This window comes from Lygodium microphyllum, chromosome 3 (genome assembly GCF_053477565.2).
Source record: "Lygodium microphyllum isolate KBCC chromosome 3, Lygodium_microphyllum_v1.1.10, whole genome shotgun sequence".
Taxonomy (NCBI): Eukaryota; Viridiplantae; Streptophyta; class Polypodiopsida; order Schizaeales; family Lygodiaceae; genus Lygodium; species Lygodium microphyllum.
The window spans coordinates 145,299,640-145,323,081 of record NC_141137.1 but is presented as its reverse complement, the minus strand read 5'-3'; the positions used below and the strand labels follow the sequence as shown (position 1 = coordinate 145,323,081).

General features: G+C 43.8%; 1 protein-coding gene across 7 annotated transcripts in view; it reads right to left on the bottom strand.

Moving 5' to 3' along the window:
* Window positions 1-23,442, bottom strand: part of VPS34 (vacuolar protein sorting 34) — a 111,573-nt gene that overhangs the window by 71,337 nt on the left and 16,794 nt on the right. For 5 of the 7 annotated variants that reach the window (XR_015690357.1, XM_087674851.1, XM_087674850.1 and 2 more), the window contains 2 exons: window positions 11,565-11,665; window positions 11,294-11,462 (listed from right to left, as the gene is read on the bottom strand). Coding sequence is in view for 5 of the 7 variants with exons in the window: in XM_087674851.1 (XP_087530977.1) it covers window positions 11,294-11,402 (109 nt within the window). In the remaining 2 variants the exon portion in view is untranslated. Of the gene's footprint in view, window positions 1-11,293; window positions 11,463-11,564; window positions 11,666-23,442 lie in introns of those variants that run through there. The other 2 variants (XM_087674849.1, XM_087674852.1) reach the window with 2 other exon arrangements.

Genomic DNA, 23,442 nt, shown 5'->3' with positions numbered 1-23,442 from the left:
TATTAATAAGCCCGAAGAGTGAGGAATAATTTTTATCTTCCCGAACTAAGCCAGTCACGCTGGAAATGAAGTTCTTTGGTAGAAAACGGGACTATCACATGAACCACCAGTATGTCTTCTATGTATAGGACGGGTCTGACTGACTTCAGTCAGCTGGTAACGGATTTGACTCCTGGCTTCAGTTGACTGGTGACGAATCCGCCGTATAACTGCTCTCCGAAGACAACCATGTGACGTGTGGCACGTGAAGTATCATCTCACGCTTTACGTTACGTCTTCCTGCAGTCGTCTCACGCTTTTCGTCTCCCTGCAGCGTGTCACACTTTTCGTGACGTCATACGACCTACGTCTCCCTGCGGCGTCTTTAAACAAGTAACGGATGACGTGTCCGTCAAATCGCCTGGCCCTCATCTTAATCACCTGACCCTCGAAATCGCCTCGAAAAGACTTCGTGAATAGCTAACAAGATCAGGACCCGACGGCTCCAGCAGGATACGATGGCAGCTCTGATACCAATGTTATAAACGACTGAAAAGAAAAAGAGAACGGGAGAGAATTCAGTCCGACATTCAAAGGGCACGAGATCTTTTTTCCTCCCAGCCTTGCCTAGTTATTGCTAGCAACTCTCGTCGTAATCCGATTGCCAGCCGTCAGTTGTTGGTGAGTCCTACTATTCCTGGACTCTCTTTAATTCTAGGCTCCCCTAAACCCCGTTCGGACGCCCAAGGCCCCCGGACGGTCATCCCTCGTGCCTATTTCCCGTAATTTACCTTATTAATATAACAGTAAGGCTGGCTCTTGAGGTGTTCTGTTTTGCAACGGGAGTGACAATCAACTAGCGAAAGTCAATTGGTTTCCTCACACACCCGGACTCTAGCACGGAGTGGAGCGTCCACCTGGGATTTAGTGGGTGAGCAGAGGGCAGACTGTCCTATACCTAGGGTTCCAATGGGACTCAACATCACTCCCGCCCAGCAATTTCTTCCAGTCCTCGATTCTATTCGGAGGAAGCTGACCTACTGGATCACGGTTCGCCTCTAACTAGCCGGCCGAGCCCTGGTGGCTAACCAAGTCCTCCTAGCGACAGCCTGGTACATTGCCTCGTGTTGGTGCTTCTCCTCATCCTGCGTAGTGGAGCTTCGCCACCTAGTGCGGAACTTCCTTTGGTTCGGATTAGACGGCTCCAGGGATTCCAGGGCCAAGGTGGCATGCGCGACCATGATACGGCATCAATCAGAGGGATGGCTTGGGATCATAGATCCAGAGTATGTGAGCATGGCCCTCTTGGGTAAGCTAGTTGTCCACGGCCTCACACCTGGAGGGCAAACTTGAAAGGTCCTATTGCAAGAGGGTCTTCAGGATTGTAGACCGAGGCTTGGCAATAAGTGGAGGCTGTCCCTGAGATGGATCTTCACGTCAACCCAAATCACCCCCCCCTCCCAGATCACCTTTCCTACGCAGCTTGCTCCGCGTGTGGCAGGACCTCCATAAGGCCCTAATCCAAAGCCCCCCAGGCTGCCAAGAGGAGATAGACCATCAGCCGATGATCTAGAACCCCCAAGTCAAGGATCGGAAAGGGGCACAGATTGGCGAGCGCCTCCACATCCGATGAGCTAGTTGGGAAACTAGCCCTAATTCAGAGCCCCCCAGGCTGCCAATAGGAGATAGACCGTCAGTCTTGGTGATCTGGAACCCCAGGTCAGGGATCGGGAAGGGGCACAGATTGGCGAGCGCCCCCACATCCAATGGGCTAGTTGGAAGACTGGCCCGGCTCGTACCATTAGGACATGGTGGGAGGTGTACAAGACGAGGAGGTGCTACATCGAGTATCAGCCTGCAAGAGAGGAGTGGAGTTGAGGAGAAGGGAGATAGGCACATCAATGTTAAAAAGACTCCTTGAATCCCTGCATCAGCTCAATATTGGCTATAGCATTGCGGACTCTCCATTGACGGAGGTAGTCAAGGTGAGCTAGTCGAGGGTCCGGCATAGGCTCTAGACCAATGACGAGGTCCCAAAGACCCTGAGACTCAAGCACTTGTTGCATGAAATTCGACCAAGTAGTGAAATTTGACCCGTTAAAACGTGTCTTATCCGTGAAGGCATTCTTGGCCATTGCAACAAGAGTGGTAGTGCTCGGAGATGGATAGTGTGAAAAAGTGTAGTGGGGGTAGGATGGGAGAGTGGAGTACACTTGGGAATGGGCCCTAGACTGCCCACCAGGCATGCGGGTAGTGTGCAAGGTGGATCCATAGGTAGGGATGGGCTGACTAGGCATGGGCATGGTAGCCACATGAGGAACCCAAGGAGGTGGGATGGGAACACGGGGAGCAGAAGATGGGAATCCCTGCGTAGGTGTAACCCAAGGAGAGTGTGAAGACGCACCATAAGCTGAGGATGGAAACCCCTGCGTATGAGTGGACATGGGAGATGTGAAGCGGGGGATAGTGAGGGGAATGCCCATCACAGTCGACCCAGGAGTGATGGGTGTGCTCATTTGCTGAAAGGTGAGAGGCACTGTGTTAAAGGGTAGCATTCCCTCTAACAAAGTACCATGGTGCAAAGAGGTAGGGAATGGGGTGGAGAAGGAAAAGGTGCTAGGAGCGGAGATGGTAGATCCAACCCTTAGGGTGTGTGATGCAGATGTGGAGTATAATCCAAGATTTTGGAAAGATGATGAGAGATAATCAAGGTGTGATATAGAAGAGGGTGGGGATCCTGTACCTCAAAAGAAGAAACAGGCGAGGGTTTTGATTCATGCAACACAAAAGAATTGTATAAACCTGACATTGGACCTGGCGGAGATGATGAAGATAGATCGCCAGACGTTCCGAATGCCGTATGTCCTCCATGATCGGAGAGGTGGCCAGTCTCACCAACCGGTCCGAATGTGGTAGCAAAACTGATAGGAGGGGTATAAACATCACCATACTTGTTGCGATAGTACTCCTCAAAGTCCTCCTCTGTCATGTTAGTGAAATCTGGTGAAGGTGGAGTGTCGTCCTCCTCATTGAGTCCATAATGCCGTCTCAGGGCCTCCAATGATGGAGAAGCCTGATAAGACGTTATAGGAACTAGAGAAGGTGTCTGGGATATTGTGATTCGGTTACGAGTCGTATTGTGTGCCTTGCACAAAGACTAGCTCTCCACAATATCCGCACGATACTCTTTACAAGAGCACCGGCTCTGATACCATGTTAAGAAGACTGCTTGGGTTTGCACTGAGGACACATAGAGTGTACGACCACAATAAAAACACAAAGACACAGACACGAACACAGAGGGCAAAACTCAAACCCTAAACGCAAAACTCAAAACTCAAACACAAACAGAAGAAGGGAGAGAGAGAACACAACTCTAAAGTGAATGAATGTTGTAAATGAATGTAAGAGTGTACAATGTGCTAAAGGGCAAAGCAATGTCGGAGTGTGGCGTCCACCGAAGACGGATCCCAAGTCTGTGACCACCAGTCGGAGTGTAGGAGTGCTGAATAGTGAATGGTAGCAGGCTGGTCACCAAAACGCAGCAGTCTGGAGGCTGGAAACTGGTAAACGCAGCAGTGTACCACCGATCGGGGGCTGGAAACTGTGCACAGCCTGCTGAAACAGTGTCTGAGAGTGTCAGGGCCTGCAATGCTGAAAACACAGGCTGGCTGACCCTGGAGATGATGGACAGCAGGCTGAACAGCAGTCTGGGACAGTTTGGAGCAATCACCAGCAACTGAGAGCTGTCGCCTACAACAATGGACAGGCTGAAAATGATGTGGCTGCAGTCGATGATGGCTGGACAGCAGATGGAGGTGGGCTGCAGGCTGGAAACTGGGCGCCAACAGCAGCAGAGGGTGTGTGGGCTGGTGTAACCTGCAAAACAAGGATGATTGTTGAATGGGGGCAGCCTGTCTATTTATAGATGTGGAAGGGCGTCTCAAAAATTAGGGTTTCCACTAAACTTTCTCGAAGTGCTCCCCATTTTAGGGTTTCCACTGAACTCTCTCGAACCGCTCCCCGTTTTAGGGTTTTACTCTAAAAGAGTATTATTAGTGTGTTTTGGGGCTGTTTAAGAGGCTAATCAGCAAGTAATCCATATTTTAGCTCAACGAGCAATACCTCGGGAGTGGCTTGCTCCCCCTGATACGATAGCCGATAGAGCCCAGGGAGGTATGGGCTGCTAGGTTTTCATTACCAGGCATCCCCCTATAGGTGGCAGGAGGTACAATGGGTGGCACTCCACCTGGAACCTTCTTCACCGTACAGGAGGAGGGGCATCTGGCTCTTGACAGAGGACAACAGGATGAGAGGATAGCTGTCCTTTCATGGAAGAGGATCTGGGGGATTGGCCTTTAGGGGAAGACATGGCGGTTGGACCCTTTTGTCTTTTGGCAGGAGCTCAAGGAGTGGCACCTCTGAATCTGGGAGGGTAGGCCACTTGATGAGCTGGAGTGGGATCCCGAAGAGTGGCTATGGTCAACCACTGCGATCGCCAAGAAGTCACCGAGGTTCCTGGAGTACACCGCCAAGATTGGCAGACACGTACTGTAGCAGAGCTCTGAACCTCCATCATCCACTCCCTCCGTGGCCGATGGGATCAGTTGCAAGGCGAGTCCAGGGCTCGTCAAGAGCTCCGATGTCATTTCATGTGCACTTGGGGCGGCCAGGACCTGTTTTTCATGATGCAGGCACACAGCCCCAAATGGCAATACATATGCCCCCCCTCCACGGCTTCTTGCCCCCATCCCCCCCAGACCACCTTGAGAGGCTTGTATACATTATGTATTTGTGACTTTCATCAACTCCAACTAGTCTGTTGAGCATGAGCACTTCGTTGTAATCAGTTTTTTGAGTAACATAATCAACCACAATGCTTTTGCATCACCCAACAAATGATTAAGAGCCAATTGCACAATGGACAGATCTATCTCCAATGGTAAGACACACTCTTCCCCAAATATCATCTTGGATGAGGTGTGGCATGTAACTCTCTTAAATGTCGTATTATAAGCCTAAATTGCCACATATAATTTCTTATCCCAATCTCGCTTACTTTCAAATATTACCTTGGATAAGATCCCTACAAGCTGTTTATTCATACTCTCAACTTGACCATTTTGTTGTGGATTATATGGGACTGTTTAATTGTGTTTAATCTTGAAAGCTTCTATTAAGACTACTATAACCTTATTCAGAAGGTGTGTCCCTCAATCACACACTAATTTCTTAGGTGGAACATTGTTTTCCATATAAGCAATCATTACAAAATTCGAGACCAGAGCCTTTTACATCAAATCTCCCTAAATAGGAGAGAACCTGAAGGCTTTTCTGGCTCATATGACCAAGTCTTTTGTGCCAAAGCTCCATCTGTGAATGAACTTCAGCCACAGCCAAGAACTTGCCAGGTAATGCTTTACAATGCAAGTAATATAAAGTCCCTCTTTTGCTGCCTTTAACAATCAGCATAGAGCCCTTGTGGACCTTCCAAGATCCACCACCAAAGGTAGTAAAATACCCTTAAGTATCAAGCTGTCCAACTGATAGCAGACTTTTCTTTATGTCAGGTACAAATCTAACATCCTGCAAAATCAGCTATTGGCCATTTTCACGGGCCAAGTGAATGGTGCCAACACCCTCTATCTCACATGCATAGTTATTACCCAAGTAAACCTTGCCTAGGCAACCTGCAGTGTATTAAGAAAATGACTCCAAAGAGGGGGTAACATGAAACGAGACCCCTCTGTCCACTATCCATGATTGTGACAGCCCATCATGCGCTGAAAGTAAGGCATCAATCACCTCCTTTTTGGTGATGTGCATATCACCTGTTGCTGCTATAATATCTGCATCATTACATGAGGCTACAACAAGTATCTCTTCAGTGTCAGAAAGCTCTTCAATCACCACACTAGATGCAACATTTGCCTTTGCAACTTCTTTTGAAGAAGAGCTGTCATCATCTTTCTTATCATCCTTCGTTTTCTTACCCTACTCTTTCTTTCTTTCTTGCTCTTTCTTGAAGTACTGGCAATCGGGCTTTTTATGCCCTTTACACCCACATTGATAGCATGTGACATCCTGTTGTTTGCCCTTGCTTTTGCTTCTGCTTTTCCCTTTACTGGCTGCATTACCCCTCTTTTCAGACTTGCCTCTTACATGGTAACCTGAGCCACTACTTTCACCGCTAGACTTTCTTCTGATTTCTTCATTAAGGATTGAACCTCTAGCACCATCAAAAGTCAAAGCGGGGTTGTTGCTAAGTGACACAACCAAGGATTCCCAGCTATCAAGCAAAGTCATCAATAAGAAAAAAGCTTTCAATTTATCATCGAAGGCCGCCAAACCAGAGTCCTACAACTGACTCAAAACCCCTGTGGAAGCACTCAAATGCTCAGATATTGGCTTAGACTCATCCAACTCCAAGTTCATAAGTTTACGCATAAGATGCACTTGATTCACAGGAGTTGTATTTTCATAAGTATCCTTAAGCTTTTTCCATAAAGCATAACTTGTATCAAGATGCTTGATGTCTGTAAGTACATTATCAAACACTACCATCTTAATGTATGCAATGGCCTTCTTATTAAGTCTAGCCCAATCCACATCTATCATAGCTGCAGGCTTAGTCACTACTTTTGAGTGGAAAAACATTGGCGTTACAGGGAGGAACACAAATGGTGTACAACAAACAGATAGACAAAGAACTCAAATAGTCAGAGAATGGAGATAAATGAAACATGTACCATGATGATACAATGGAGCCGCAAGGTTTTGTGTCTCATAGACTGGTACTGAGGTGAGTAGAGCCGAGTCAATGACACTGATCAGGGCCTGAAGTACTGACCAGCCAGCAACACATGTGAAGGGATTTGCACAAGGGAGCAAAATGCACTCCTATGATGAAGGTGGGAGCACTCCAGATGAAGATGACAGCAATGTATGCTGGTCCAACAGCATAAAAATGCAGATGTGACAAAGAATCTAATGACATCAGCACTCTAAATGAGGGCACCAAGATAGATAACTGCAGCATGGCCTGTTTGGAGTTCACTAGATATAGCTGAAAAATGCCTCCAATCAGCAAAGCGCAAGTACTAGGCTGAAGGTGACAGGCGCATAGATGCCTGAAACAGAAACAGTAAAACCCAAGGTAAAATCCCCCCCCCCTTTTTACTTTAGCCACCTGTGTTTCCATTTTTTCCTATAAGAAATGTGTTTTAGTTTTCAGCTTTCATTTATAGCCTTCAAATTCTACTTTTATTGAAAGCGTCTAAAAGCGTGTGAGAGGTTCTCACATTAAAGCCATCTATAATTAGAGAATGCACAGAATCATACAAATATTTGTGTAACTATGAAGGTTGTACTAACTTAACTCTTCCTAGCAACCAATAGCTACTAAATAGTGTGTAATGGTGGGTACAATTAGCAATGTAAGCATCTACTTATGTAAAGGGTACAGTAGTAGCTTATATAGAAAGCTAGAGCACGAACGCTATTGTGCCTATCCTCAAGTCAAGGGACCCTACTCTACCCAGTAACTATCGGACTATCATGGTTGGGCATACATTGGCTAAGTTATATGCTTCCATCCTTGAGCATGAGTTAAGCAGGTGGGCAGAGATGTGGGGTCTTAGAGCGCAGGGACAGGCTAGCTTTAGGAGAGGCTTCTCCACATTGGATCACATTCTCACACTCAGAGCGATCATTGAGGAGGGAAGGGCCCATGGCCGATGGACCTACTGCTGCTTTGTGGACTTCCGCAAAGCCTTTGACACAGTACCGAGAGACAGGCTACTACATAGATTGCATGCCATGGGAGTACCGAAAGAGCTCATTTGGGGTATTTTGGCACTGTATGAGAGAGTTGTGGGCAAAGTCCAGACACCTGAGGGCCTTTCAACACCTATTTACTCCACCATTGGGATGAAGCAGGGATGCCCCCTCTCTCCGACAATATTTGGCCTGTACATTGATGGGATTACTGATTACATTTCACATGAAGGAGATAGAGGAGCTCCACTAGCTAGCACTTGGATACCTGTCCTATTGTATGCAGATGACATTGTATTGATAGCTGACTCTCCAGAGGGTCTACAGAGACACTTGGATGCATTACACTCCTATACTTTGGACAGTGGGCTTTCAATGAACCTTGGTAAAACCAAGGTGATGGTATTAATACTACACCACAGTGGGTCAAGAGATCAGCACCTAAATTCACATATGGATCTAAGGAGCTGGAGTATGTGGATTCTTATACATACCTGGGAGTCTCCCACCTTTTCTATGCGAGAGGCAATAGACACTAGACTGACTCCCAGATACACAGCACTAGGTGGTTTGGAAAGGATGTGCTCACAGGTGCAATTCCAAGAACCCCGCACCAAGCTATGGCTCTTCGATACACTGGTCACATCCACACTACTTTATGGAGTACACATATGGGGGCCTAGTCTTGACCACCGTACCAGATCAGGGCGCACTTATGACGGATGGAAGTCGATGAGAAACCCCTAGTGTCCATGATATCCAAGATGATCAGATGTAAGGCCTCAGTGCCACATGAGATCATCAAAGCCGAGCTAGCAGCTACACCGATTGTGGTAGAAGCCCTCACCCGATCGGTCACATACATACATAGCCTATGGGACTTACCCAGACACAAGTATGCACGGCTGGCCCTTAAGTCCTCCAGGCAGCTTGCCAGAGAGGGTGATACTTCATGTTGGTATGCACAGATGTCGGCCTGGTTTGAGCTGCATGGCTTTAGCATGGACAAGTTACCCCCCTTCCAGTACTCCCTTGATGCACCATCTCTTGATCCGAGCAAGTTAGAGATTCGCAAGATCATCAAAATGGATCTTACCCAGTTGGATATCAGGTAGACATGGTTGATGCCAGGGTAGGAGCTAGGGACAAAGATAGCTTTCTACCACGAGCATTTCCTTCATACTACAGATGATGGATTTATTGCTCGCCCGAGATACATGGACACCCACCTTTCCCATGGGATCAGATGTACTATTGGCTAGTTGCGCACCTCCTCACATCAGCTAGAGATTGAGACTGGCAGATATAGATCCATCCCATCAGAGGAGCGCATATGCCAGATATGCCAATTAGAGCTAGAGACAAAGGAGTATTATATCTGCCGCTACCCAACGTATTATGAGGTTCGTGGTTGTTTCCACTGTCTCTTTAGAGATGGATTTGGACCACTATCCAGAATCATGGATTTTACCAATCAGCGATACCTTGGCCTCTTTCTTCTTGAGATACAACGGCTTCGTGACATGCGCCTCAGGAGTACAGTTGCTCTAGGACACCGAGACCCTCCACAGAGGCAACGCACAGACTTCTTTGCAAAGGAGACTCAAAAGACTTCAATACAGTTACAACCACAGTCCACACGAGAGTCTCTCTCACCACCACACTCCATACACAAACAAGGAGTACTGATTGATCGAGCCATTCAACTTAGCCGATCAAGACGTCCTAGGCCTCGACACAGACACCGACGACACCTTCATAGGCAGATACATGGGATTATTACTCGGGCTAGAGCTAGGCCCTCCATACCCACATAAGATTGTATCATTTGGATCTCATTGTTACTAGATACAGCTCTATGTTTTACACATAGTCATAGTTAGTTTCCTTTCTTATTTTGCTTTGTGCTACATATTTTGCCCAGACAGTTGTACCATCATACACATGATTGTAACTCATGGTCTCATAGGTCATTTTGGCCATTTGTAGACGTTAATATATCATTTCATTTCTCATCTATATATCTATCAATTTAGATCTACATCTACATTTTTCAGGTTCTTTCACCATTTCAGATTCAGGCTAAAGTTTTGTTTCATGACTCTGAAATGCTTTCCATTTCCCCATTTCCAAGACTCTTGGCAACTATGCTCGCGGATGAACATGGGTTGAGTTAAATGAGGAATGAGAATAGGAGTGGATGAATGCCCACACCATGCCCTTTTTTAGGGGACGGTGCATTTGTCCTACTATGTAAAATGAATGCCAAGAAATACAAATAAAGCCTTTTTGGGGCTGTTACTGAAGAGCAATTTAAGCATTATGCATCAAAATTTATTGTTAAAGCATGCCATGATTTTGGTTGCTTGACACCTCCTCAGGCCCAAAAAAGCATTCTCCACCCACATATGGCGTTTAGATGTACGGAAAATGTATACACAACAGGATCCCCAAATAAAGACACTTATGTGGCAAAGAAGTCAAGTGAAGCAGCCATCCAAGAGAAGAAGACGAAAAGATAACACCTGTGCCATAGTGGAGAACCTAAAGAAAAAACATTAGACAAGGTGATAGTTGAGGATGCTCAAAACTCCACCTCAGGAGAGAAGCCACTGGGTTAGTCTCCATGCTGGTACAAATGTGTAGGCATGCCTGAACCTATGCCTCGAGAGACACGACACTATCCCTATCTCCATGCTGGACAAGCTGGACATCTCTTGCTTGTAAGCCTCAGTCTAAGTCAAAATAGTACTTTCAGAGCTCTCTCCCTGTCTGTCTGTCATTCATTCTTGTGTGTGAGTCTTTTCCATTTCAGTCACATTAGGTGGAAATTATAGTTTCTCCTCCATTTAATCGACTTGTTTATTGAGCCGATTCACATTAGACACTATCTTAGTGGATTGCATTTGCCACTTATACCACGAGGCAGCTGGGCACTTTTGCTGCAGCCTGTACTCGGTCACTTTCAGCTGGTTGAACATCCCCAATGGGCATTTGCAGCAGGTCAGGCTGTTCTTAGTCAATTGCCTATATGTAGGCTGCCCCAAACCATGCCTCCACATCATTCATAGATCATCCTTTGATCATCATTCCAGCCATCATCATTCTCTCTCATGTTCCTCAGTCACACCTCCACAGAGTACAGGGGCTGTGATTGTGAGCAGCCTTGTATCAATATTTCCAGATCAGTGTTCCTTCTGTTCTTTTGAGTATCATCTCAATTCTCTCTCTTCTTGCTTCCATTGTCAACTCTCACACATTTGTAGTACCAACTAAGCCAACTATTAGCGAATCAAAACATGTAATGAAGAGAGAATTTGTCAATCTTTCAAAACAATGGAGGCACTGAACAAGGTGTCTAATATGTGACTGTAGAATATGTGGCACGTGTCAAGATTTAAAAATTACTGTACAAAGTGCTGACAGTAATTGTGATTTGAAACAACAAACACAACTCAATACAATGCTTATGAAACGTGCAAACAAATTTAATCCAACACAACAAACACTACCTGAAAAAGTGAACTAAAGAGTGTACCTGGAGAGGAAGATGGGCTAAAGAGATTGCCTTCAAGCGTCTCCACTCGGAAAGTAACAGGCAGGTTGATGTCACATGACAAAAAGAACCTAAACTCCTGCGCATTCATCACCTCAATGGTGTTCTTCTTCTTCTTCTTCTTCTTCTTCTTCTTCTTCTTCTTGAAAGCCTGAAATTGATAAGTGGCTTTTAAAAACAAAATATTTTTATAAAAATAAGTTGAGCATAAAATGCTTTTCTATTACGAGTATCCATCCATGTTAATACTTACTACTGATTGTGTTCATAGTTCAAAGTAAAGTTCTGAAGTTTACTCATGCCAAGGTCCCACATGGCAATCTTGGAATCTATTTAGGTCCTTTCTACATCTAACTGCATGGAATTGAGACAAGACCATACAAAACTATAAGAAGATCTCCGTGTGTAAAGATTGCTTTCATTTCACTATTTGATCAAAATACGATCATTCATCTTGTAAACAAATCAATTGAGAACTAGATAGTTGCAAGTTCATTATCTGATTGAGAGATACCTTTCATCCAATATTGATCAAAGCATGTATATCAATATATGTGCCTGATGAAGTTTGCAAGTGACTATGACGGTACTAATTAGGTCCAATGTGAAGGTACTTGAATTACATTTAGAAGTAGTCAAATGCATCAAAGCTATCCACTTATCTAAAATAATGTTGCAACTTTCAACAAAAACTTGGAACTAAAAAATGAAAAGTGAACAAGGAATGTAAGCTTATGTTTGGCAGCAGCCCTAGCTTGGAGGACTATCCTACATTGTTGATGGGCTAGGATTAGCTGAGGCAAAAGAGAAAGGAGAGAGGATGGATCATAGGACATAACTATTTTCCTTTTTTGATGTGTAGCTTAATATGCAGAAAGTGCAAGGTGGTCAACCACACACACACATTTTTGTTTCACAAACCACGCTCATTAACTCATAGAGTCCAAAATATACAAGGTGAGTTGACTTTGTTATAAAGTCTATTCAAAAAATTTAAAATAGTGGCAAAATGCATCCATAGCTAACACATCCAAATCACCTACCTGGCAATATTCATACAATGATTGCTGCAGTGAAAGTCTAAAGTAGACATAAGGTCAAGATGACCAATCACCCATTGATAAATGACGGAGAGTCAGAAAACTCAAAAAACGATGGAAAGCACGAGTGTCGTTCTCCTCCCAACCACGCCTAGATAAGTGCTCGCCCCCAAACCTGATCCCTTTGCCAGCCGTCAACTTTCTGGAGTCCTACTATTCCTGGACTCCCTTACTCTCTAGGCTCCCCTTAACCCCGTTCGGGTGCCCAAGAGCCCGGACGGTCATTCTCGTGCATGTTCCCCTAAATTTACCTTAATGTGACATTAAATATCACTTTTAATGTCACATTCCACATTTATGACCTTAATGTGACATTAAATATCACTTTTAATGTCACATTAATGTCAAATTTCCTTCCCCTTAAGAATCGGTTTCATCCTCGAAAACGATACTTGGAAGGTCTAACTGTAAATCAGGAAACCTTTTCTTTAAAGTACTTACTCGCTCCCATGTTGAGCTTTCTTCTGAACAATCTTTCCACTTAACCAAACATTCTTGATAAATAGTATTCCTCGTTCGCCTATTACGAACATTTAATATTTTTTCCGGTTCATGTGGATCAGATTGGTCATAGAATAACTCCTCAATATCATCATTTAAGATTAGATTATCCAAATCACCCAGCTTCTTCCTTAATTTGCTTACATGAAAAACTGGATGTATTTTACTACCAGCAGGTAATTGGAGCTTGTAAGCCAATTCTCCCACCCTTTTAAGTATTATGAAAGGACCACAATACCTTGGTGAAAGCTTTGGACAATGTCCCTTTTTCATAGTTTTAGTTTGTTCAGGCACCTTAAGATAGACCAATTCTCCTTCTTCAAAGGAGATGTCTCTTCGGTGAGGATCTGCATATGCTCTAGCTCGATTTTGAGCTTTTTTTAATATTTTCTTGAGCAAATTTTAACATACTATTCATATCCTCCAAAAAGTCTTTAGCTGCCTGAACCTTTTCCTTATGCAGTCCTACTGCAAAAGGAGCTCTGGGCTGAAACCCATACATTAACATAAATGGACTATATCCAGTGGAAGAGTGCTTGGCACTGTTATATGCAAACTCTGCTAACGGTAAATACTCTTCCCAATTAGTTTGCCTTTTACTTACATATGCCCTAAGCATATCTTCAAGAATTTGGTTAACCCTTTCAGTTTGCCCATCTGTTTGCGGGTGATCCGCCGTACTCATGCTAAGTTTAGTATCCAATTTCCTAAATACCGCACGCCAAAAATGGCTATCAAATTTTCTATCCCGATCAGAAACTATATTTGCCGGAAGGCCATACAATCGGTCTATATTCTCTACGAACAATCTAGCCAATTCTGGTGTTTTAACATCAGTTGAAGTTGGAATAAACCTAGCCATTTTGGTTAACCTATCCACAATCACCCACACAGAGTCGTGCCCCCTCTGTGTTCTAGGTAGAGCAACAATAAAATCCATGGAGATACTCTCCCATTTTCCCGAAGGAATTTCTAATGGATGGAGAAGTCCTCCCATTTTTAATTTTTCAGCTTTATTAACCTGGCATTTATTACATTTGACCACATAGTCAAGGACGTCCTTATTCATTCCAGGCCAATAGAACTGCCTTTTAATAAGACTATAAGTCTTATTAACTCCTGGATGTCCCGCACTAGGGGTATCGTGACACTCAAAGAGTATCTGGCGCCTTATTTCTATATCTTTCGGGACACATACCCTACCCTTGTAGAGTAAATAACCATTATCAATGGTAAAATTCTTCCACTTGAATCCAGTTTGAGCAACCCCTGATGCTCCATTTCCTAGTTGAACATCCTCAGATATTCCTTTCTCAGTAGAAGCACTTTCATTTGGATCCCCATTTTTTATTGCTTCCCATATGTTGGAATATGCCGGATCAACCTGACATTTCCCTTTTAAAGATTCAAGCAAATTGGAAGTGAACTGAGTAAAACTCAATTCATTAATGATGGGCATTCTGCTGAGTGCATCAGCTACTATATTATACTTTCCCTTTCTATATCTTATCTCATAGTCGAACTCTTGGAGGAGTTCGGCCCATCTGGCTTTACGCCCGTGTAAATCTGGTTGATCATTAAGCCACTTAATGCTTTCATGATCCGATAAAATCAAAAGTTTGGCACCATACAAATAGTGCCTCCATTTCTTCATTGCATGTACTATTGCATACAGCTCCCTCTCATACACAGAATAATTCTGTTTTGCACGATCTAATTTCTTGCTTTCAAAAGCAACTGGTCGACCTTCTTGTAATAAGACCGCGCCTATTGCCTTATCACTGGCATCAGCTTCCTCTACAAATGGTTTATTGGAATCCACTATTAATAATACTGGAGCTGTAGCAATAGCTACCTTAAGTTTTTGAAAACTTTCATTTTGGTCTGTTCCCCAATTAAAACTTTTCCCTTTCCCTTTAAGTTGGTCTGTCATTGGAACAGCTATTTTGGCATAATCTCGAATGAATCTACGATAAAATCCAGATAAACCGAGGAAGATCTGCAGCTCTTCCAGGTTCCTTGGAGGTGGCCATTCAATAATTGCCCTTACTTTTTCTGGATCCATGTTGATTCCCTCTTTCGAGATTATATGCCCTAGATATTTGACCTCTTGTGCAAAGAATTCACATTTAGTTTTCTTCGCATAAAGGGAATGTGTTCTTAACAGTTGGAATACTAATTGTAAGTGTTCCAAATGTTCTTCTCTTGATTTACTAAAGATCAAGATATCATCCAAAAAGACTACTACAAAATGTCCTAGATAGGGCCGTAAAACACTATTCATCAGCTTCATAAAGGTAGCTGGTGCATTAGTGAGGCCAAAAGGCATCACCAAAAAATCATAATGCCCATATCTAGTACGAAATGCCGTCTTAGAAACATCTTGTACCTTAATTCTTATTTGGTGATAGCCTGATCTTAAGTCTATCTTTGTGAAGAATTTTGCCCCTTGCAATTGATCAAAAAGATCTTCCATTCTGGGCATAGGAAATTTATTATTCACCGTTATTTTATTAAGTGCTCTATAGTCAACACAAAGTCGCATAGAACCATCTTTTTTCTTTACCAATAAAATTGGTGAAGCCCAAGGTGAATTACTGGGTTGAATAAACCCTTTATCCAGGTAATCCTTAATTTGTCTTTCAACTTCTTGATGCTGTGTTTCACTTAACCTATACGGTGGTTTTGAAATTGGGTGTGTATCCTTATTTATATCAATTGGGTGATTTATTTCACCCCTATCAGGTGGAAGGCCACTTGGTAAATCAGAAGGAAACACATCTTTAAAATCATCTAACAAACTGTTTAATTCATTATTAACATTCAACTCACAAACATAACAAAATTGTTGCTTTATATTACAGAAAGTAAAAGTATTCTGTACAGGAAGAGACCATAACATATATACCTCACAAACTTCCTTCTTTATCAGCTTCTGAACTTCAGTAGAACACAGCAAAGGATTATCAGATACTTCATGTTCACCTTGAATGACAAAAGTCTTACCATCCCTTTCAAATTCCAGTGTATTATGGTGATAGCTACGTTTTAAGGATGGTTCCAATCCCCATAGCCACTCCCTCCCTAGAGCAATATCAGCTCTTTCCATGTTCATTATTTGGAAATCAAGCTTATCTTTATATCCTTGAATCTCGATTTCCAAATTGGATACCATTGTATCCCATATTTTATTGTCTTGGCCTTGCATCATACGAACAACATATTGATGCTCACTGTTTTGTTGGGGAAGTTTCAATTTTTTTACAAGTGCATAATTTATAAAATTATCTGTGGCAGAGTCATCAATCATGACTCTAACCCGTTTTCCAGCTATTAATCCATGTACTCTAAGTAAATCATGTGGCCCAAAAGTAGGCTGCCACATAGAAGTTGACATACAACACTTATGTTGTACATCCATGTGCAAGACCTCTAAAGATTTATACTTTTCATGGTCCTTTAATTCTAAGGTCTGCACTACATGGATTTGTTTTTCTTTTCCCTTGCCCTTGTCCTTTCCTTTGTCTTTATCTTCCCCCTTTTTCTTTTTAGGGCAATTCCAAGCAGCGTGGTTAGGGGATAGGCAATTAAAACACAATTTTTCTTTTTTGGCCTTATCAAAGTCATCAGGACTTAACTTTGGCCTCATATATGGTTTCTTTTCAAAAGGTTGTTTTCTACCCTTGAAAAATGGCATTTTCTTTTTAAATTTGCCCACAGATTTTGAGGTTTCCAATTCCTTAGACTTGGGCTCCATATCAGTGGGACTAGTGAGTGTACCTGGACGCGTACTATCTTCATAGATTAATGCAAATTTAATTGCCTCTTCAAGCGTCTTAGGTAAACTCCGTTTTACTTCCTTTTTACAGGCTTTATCCAGTCCCCTAATGAATCCTCTTGTTTTTTGGAATTCATCAATTCCTTCCAATTTGAGGATTATCTCACGATATTCCTCCAGATATGTCAGTAGGGGTCGTCCCTTTTGTCTGACATAATCCCAATCTTCCCAATTTCTTTCCATTTCATTTTCAGGAAGAAATTCTTTTAAAAAGACGGATTCAAATTGAGCCCAAGTTTCAGGTATTTTATTCGCCTCCTTTAAGGTTCGCCACCACTTATATGCTTTAGGCCCCAAAGTTAAACTAGCCTCCAGTGCTTGGAGATGTGGTGGGGTATTCTTCAATTTATGTAAATCTTCCCATTTTTGGAGGAAATTAAAGATTGTATCTTTATTCCTATCTTTTTCCTCCCCGTAAAATTGAGGTGGTTTCATATCCTTTAAAACCGGATTATCCCTCAATTTATGATAAGTTTGGGGTTCTTTAGGATCTCGCATAGTCACATCTAAATCTTTCGATGAAGATGGGACATCTGAGATTTCTTTCTTATTTTTATCTTTTTCCAACAATAAAGTTAACTGAGATTTTATTTCAGTAAGTGTTTGAGTTAAAAATTCCATTTGAACCCCCTGAGTTTGCACACGAGCAGAAAGATCATTGAATTGCTCTCGCGTGGCAAAAAATTATTCCCATTGTTCTTCTTGTATGTCTGGTTCATGGGGATCTACCATAGGTTGATCCCCGGAACTAGAACTTTCCATTACCCTTTCTTTCCCTTTTTCTGCCATTAATACACTGGAATTGGAAAGCAAAAATACGAAATTTGCATACAAGTAAAGTACTTCCCTGATTTTTAATGGCAGGCTGTGGCTTCAGTTGTGTATGACATTCTTCTGCCCCTCTCACAGCAGTCGCAGTCCTATCCGTCTCAGGAGCAGTTGGATTTACCCGTCAACAGCAATCATGACAGAATCACGTTTTTTCATGACCCACGTCTGATGCTGGCGGCTCCACGCCTGATCTGTTCCTTGCCTGGTCTGGTCCTCACGACCCTGGTCCTCGCGTCCTTGCCTGGTCTGGTCCTCGCGACCCACGTTTTTTTTTTCTTTTTTTTTTCTGCCCGTAACGTTGAATGTCACTTACGTGACGTGGCGCTACACTTCTTTTTATTTTCCTTCAGGGCGCGTTCCGACGGCCCGTCCCGTCTCGTTTTCAGCGATGTGACGTGGCGCTTCTCCTCCTCGTTTTCCTTCACGGCCCGTCGCCTGGTGCTCACGCGACGTTACAAAGACTGACGGCCTGACTGGCGACTGACATCCTGACGGATTTCTGTTCGATTAATGATCTGAAACATAGGCTCTGATACCAATGATAGATGACGGAGAGTCAGAAAACTCAAAAAACGATAGAAAGCACGAGTGTCGTTCTCCTCCCAGCCACGCCTAGATAAGTGCTCGCCCCCAAACCTGATCCCTTTGCCAGCCGTCAACTTTCTGGAGTCCTACTATTCCTGGACTCCCTTACTCTCTAGGCTCCCCTTAACCCCGTTCGGGCGCCCAAGAGCCCGGACGGTCATTCTCGTGCATGTTCCCCTAAATTTACCTTAATGTGACATTAAATATCACTTTTAATGTCACATTCCACATTTATGACCTTAATGTGACATTAAATATCACTTTTAATGTCACATTAATGTCACACCCATAAAAGCATGGTTCCTATGCATCCAAATAGCCTATATAACCCAATATTTGACCCATTCAAAGAAGAGGAAATAATGAGAAATCCCTCTAGACAATGTTGCATAGAAACGTGTTTCCTACCTATTTGAAGCGTACAGAACATTTTGAAGCATTTCAAACTTACATAATGCATGTTTCTCCCTCCTAGCAAAAACCAAAATTTCTTTAGTCTTTTTCTTTTTGACATTTTTGGTCAATTATTCCTCCTATATCTGGAAATGTCTGCTGGATGAAAAATCAGCATACTTTCAAGAAATAATGGCTTTTTCGGGATTGTAGATTAGGATTTCCGACATTCAACGTATAAATTTGATTTTTTGGATGTATCTACTGCAAAGACTTTCTCCAAGATCCAGTCAGAGATTGTGCATATTTTTTATGGAAGTTGGGGGTGATGATGTCATCAACACTTCATCAGATCCAGTGCCCGTGGCAGGTTCTTATTATCCATATTCACACTATAAGTTTGATAATCTTAGGTACAAATAAGAACTATATCTTGGTCTTTAATTTGCTGCTGCAATCTCTTAATGGGGGGAAAAGAAAGACCTTGATGATGTCTTGTGGGTTTCTCAATTATGATTGTAGCCATTTCTACACATAGACATGCGGGAAATGACAATGACGATGGGACATGTTGAGAAACCACTTCTTCAGTTTACACATTTCATTTAGGGTTTTGCACTAATAGCCCCAAAAAGGGCTGGTGTCCACATTTTGGCCACAATTTCAGTGGGCACCTGTCAAAAGATGACGTACCAGCGAGATAGTAGGGTTTGCGGGGAGGAACACGGAGTGAACTCGGCAAACATGGAGAAGAGATGACTAGTCAAAGACAACCACCCCAAGAGTAGAGGATGGGGGAAGAACTTCATGTGGAGTAGATTCCCCCTTTAAGATGGGAGGTGGAGGGGCCCCCACTAAAGTCGAAGAAGAAGTAGATGCCCCCTCTAAGGGCAAAGAAATAACATCCCCCTCCGAATCCCTCTCTGAAGTAGATAGGGAATCCCAAAACTCATGGATCACGGACTCCGAAATGTCTGATGACGAAGGAAGGGCCGCCGGTCATGCCAAAGAAGGTATCTGGGGTGCCGAAGAGCTCCCAAAGGTAGCCTCCTGAACCTGAGTAGTCGAGGGTGGGGAAGGGTGGGGCTCAGAATGAGCAAGAGGTGGGCAACATTCGTCTCTCAGTGGAGCAAACTAGGTAGCCGAAGAAGAGGAATGAGTCGGGCAGCCACTGTCTCTCGAAGGAGTAGCCTGACGAGGAGACGGTATCAAACAATCACTATCTCTCGATAGAGCGGACTACAAATTTGTAGGTTGTGGAAGCCACTGTACCTGAAAATAAGTGGGAGAAGACTGCCGCTGGCATTGCAACGATCTCCAAGAGGTCGTAGTTTCAATCGATCCTCCATGTACTCGAAAGGACTTCGTGCACATCGGATGCGTCTTATTGCCTAGAGCATAGTGCTCTGACAACCGATGCAGAACGTTCTCTGTGGCCCAGAAAGGAGAGGTGGCACAAGGAGTGCCTGGTGGAAGACGCATATACTCTGGGGGGAAGGGAGCAAAGGTCGAAGTCAACAAGCATCGGTGGTGTGTCCGATGATGCCACAATAGGAGCACCCACTAGTCTAGTCATCTGTTGGTAAAGAAGCCATGGATACCAGTGCGCCTTGCTGAAGAAGGAAAAGGTCAGCCACCATGAACCACGAACCACAATGTCCGCCTCAAGGGGTGTGAGGGTAGTGTGAAGCATGAACCGCAATGTCCGCCTCAAGGGGTGGAAGGACAATGGAAGGGCTAGAAGTGAGATACCAGTGGGAGGAGGATGTGACCAATACTAAGAGGTTGTATCCAGTAGAAAAACGCAGGTAAGGAGAGAGAAAGACTAAAAAAATAGGCTGCAGGAGAGAGAAAGACTAAAAACGCAGGGAAAAACAGCAGCAGCAGTCAATATGCTGAAATCAGCTCCAAACAGTGTGTGATAGGCTGGAAACAAGTGCCAGACTGTTGTAGACAACAATGGCCAGCTTGGACCGCAATGTCCTCAGCGTCCGGGGTGTGGGCAGCAAGCTGAGATACCTGAAATCTGTAAAAACAAGATTGTTTTCTGAATGGAGAGTGATCAGCAACGGTCGTTTTGCTATTAACAGCTGTAAACTACGGGTGGAAGGCTAGAAACACACGCCAGACTGTAGATGACAGCAAGGGACAGATGAGACTACGATGTCCGCCGCGAAAGGGGTGTGGGCAGCAAGCTGAAAACACCTGAAACCTGCAAAAACGAGATTTTGATGCAGCGGAAGAAGAAGAGAAGTGGATGTTGAAACCGCCACCGGTCTTTGCCTTCACTAGAGTGGAGGATCTTTGCCGTTGTTTGAGCAGATCCAGCTTTGATACCATGTCAAAAGATGACGTACCAGCGAGACAGTAGGGTTTGCGAGGAGGAACACGGAGTGAACTCGGCAAACATGGAGAAGAGAAGAGAAGAGAAGAAACTCTGATGAATGGAATGATGAAGTTCTGAATCATGGAGTGCATGTGATACAAGGGAACAAGGGTGCCGTAGCACAAGGAAGATGATGAAGACAGCCACGAACCACGAACTGTAATGTCCTCCTGAAGGGCATATTCCACACAGCTGTACCTGAATCAGAAGAAAGGCCCTTGATTCTGCAGCATAACCATACTGTCAGGGAGAGAAAGAGAGAGAATAGGAAGCAAGCTCAGCCCTCTATGCATCATAGACAAGGTAGACCAGCTCTCAAGAGCTCTCCATCTGCAGCAATCCATCTCCCTTTCACAAATGAGCCCCCAACCATCAAAAAACTGCACGCCAGCCCCTCTTTAAAGAGGTAAGTGCACAAATTTGTGCCAAGTGGCAGCACTGGAAGATATTTCCCATTCCAACCTTCCGGTCTAAAATTCCATCCTCAGTGCAGAATTTGACCTCGGCACAGACCAAAAGATTGATCCCCGTGCAAAAACGAAGATAATGACGCGAACAAATTCTGAGGTCCAAAAATAGTAACTCCCTAAATTTTAGGAGTTGCTTCCATTGCATCCCACTAGTCTTCTGACCATCTTTGCAGACTGTGGCTACATCCAAATTTGTAATGTAGCTCAACTGAAAGTGAATTTCCACTGATGACCCCACATGGACTAATCTCTTTAAGATTTGTCCATCTTCACTTTGAACTAGTCTCTTCCAGGCTAGTTCTTCAACACACTTGTCCATATACACTTTCACAAGTCTTTTCCAGGCTTGTCAATCTACAGTGCCATCAGTCTCTTCCAGACTTGTACTGGACCTTAACTGTCCAGTCTTGACTCACTAGACATTCCTGTCTGTTTCACATACTGGCCACGCAACTCAGGCGTTTACATTTCAAGAGGGATCCTTCCAAAAAGAAAAACCAAATAAAATATGTAATAAAGAAATCAACAAAAAGGTAATAGTTGTCACAGTCTTGTGACAGTGTGAGCGCAATGGAGAGGCTGGAGAGAAGAGATGACGGACTGAATGAATCAACCATGAGGAATGAATGAGAGAGTAGCCTATAAATAGGCACAATCAGTCTAGGGTGGCACCCCTTTTTGGGGCTGCAAATGCAAAACGCAAGGGGTGTCCAAAGCTCCACCTGACCCACAAGCAGTCCAAGAGTGAGATGTCATTTCCGTGGTTGGCCTTTTCACCACTCAACCATCGGCCTGTGAATCGAGCAATGCCCTCTCGGGGTAATCCACGGTGAGATCTTGGAGATGATCCACGCGCGTAAAATATCCTTCCTTAATTAATCCAATTAAGAATCAAGCATAATCAAGGCAATCAGCCTAATATCATCTTCTAGGAAAACATTCCTTTATTCCCCATGGCTATTTGTCATTACTAACCCTTGCCATGCTTTTACCATCAAACACAAGCACTTGGAATAATAATCCAAACCACAATCCAACAAATAGTTGATTGTAAAAAGCATTTAGGGTGTTGTTCAATCACCTCGTGAGCCGTCAGGTGCCTGTATTTCACAGAGAAAGGCACACGAGTTCTAATCCTATTTTAATAGCACCCACAGCGGTGCACCACCCTAGACAACATATGCCTATAGATAGACAGTCACTTCATTCATTTTTCACCACCCACAATAACCACCTCAATCATTCTTCACCCCTCTTCCTCCGTCACTCCCACACTCTTCACTCCGTTGCTGCCCATATCTTGATTGGAGGGCATCACAGTTCGTAGCCAGACTGTAGATTGTTGCTAGGTCTACATTTAGAGGTCTTTTGTAGTAGTTGGTGACCTTCTTTCCTTGCTAGTGACATCTCTTCTCCACTAAGCGGCATCTATCTGCTTGCATTTTGGATCTTCTCCACCTAGCAACAATCTCCACCTACTGGTATCATCATCTAACTTGCATTTTGCACAGAGGAGGCCCCTACAGTCTGTGTTTGCCATCATTAGGCATTGCCTCCACATTTGGCAACCTTTCCCACACATACACCAACATTCTACAGTTTGCCTTTTCGAAATTTTGGGCTTTTGCATTTGCAGCCTAGCTCATCTCCCCGGCATCTGAGGACTGCCGTTTGCTCCCTTGACAGCTGGTGATTATCTTCCACATCTTCGATGGCATCAAAGAACTACAATTCACTCCCTCAACAGCTATCTTTCACCTTCCGGTGATTACTTCGATAGCCCACTGCCCGAAGGACTGTGTTTCACTCTCTTCACCATGCACATTCCCACAAGTGGTGCCGATTGATCAGAGAGGACAGTGCAGTTATCTTTGAGCTTCAACTCCATTGTATCAACTTTTCTTCTCATAGCATGATTCAGTGTATCATCACTATGTTCTTCTTGTGTTTCTAAGTTTCTCTTCTCTCTCAGTGTTTGTTGTACGCACTCAGAGTTTCTCCCTGCAAACCCTACTGTCTCTCGTCTC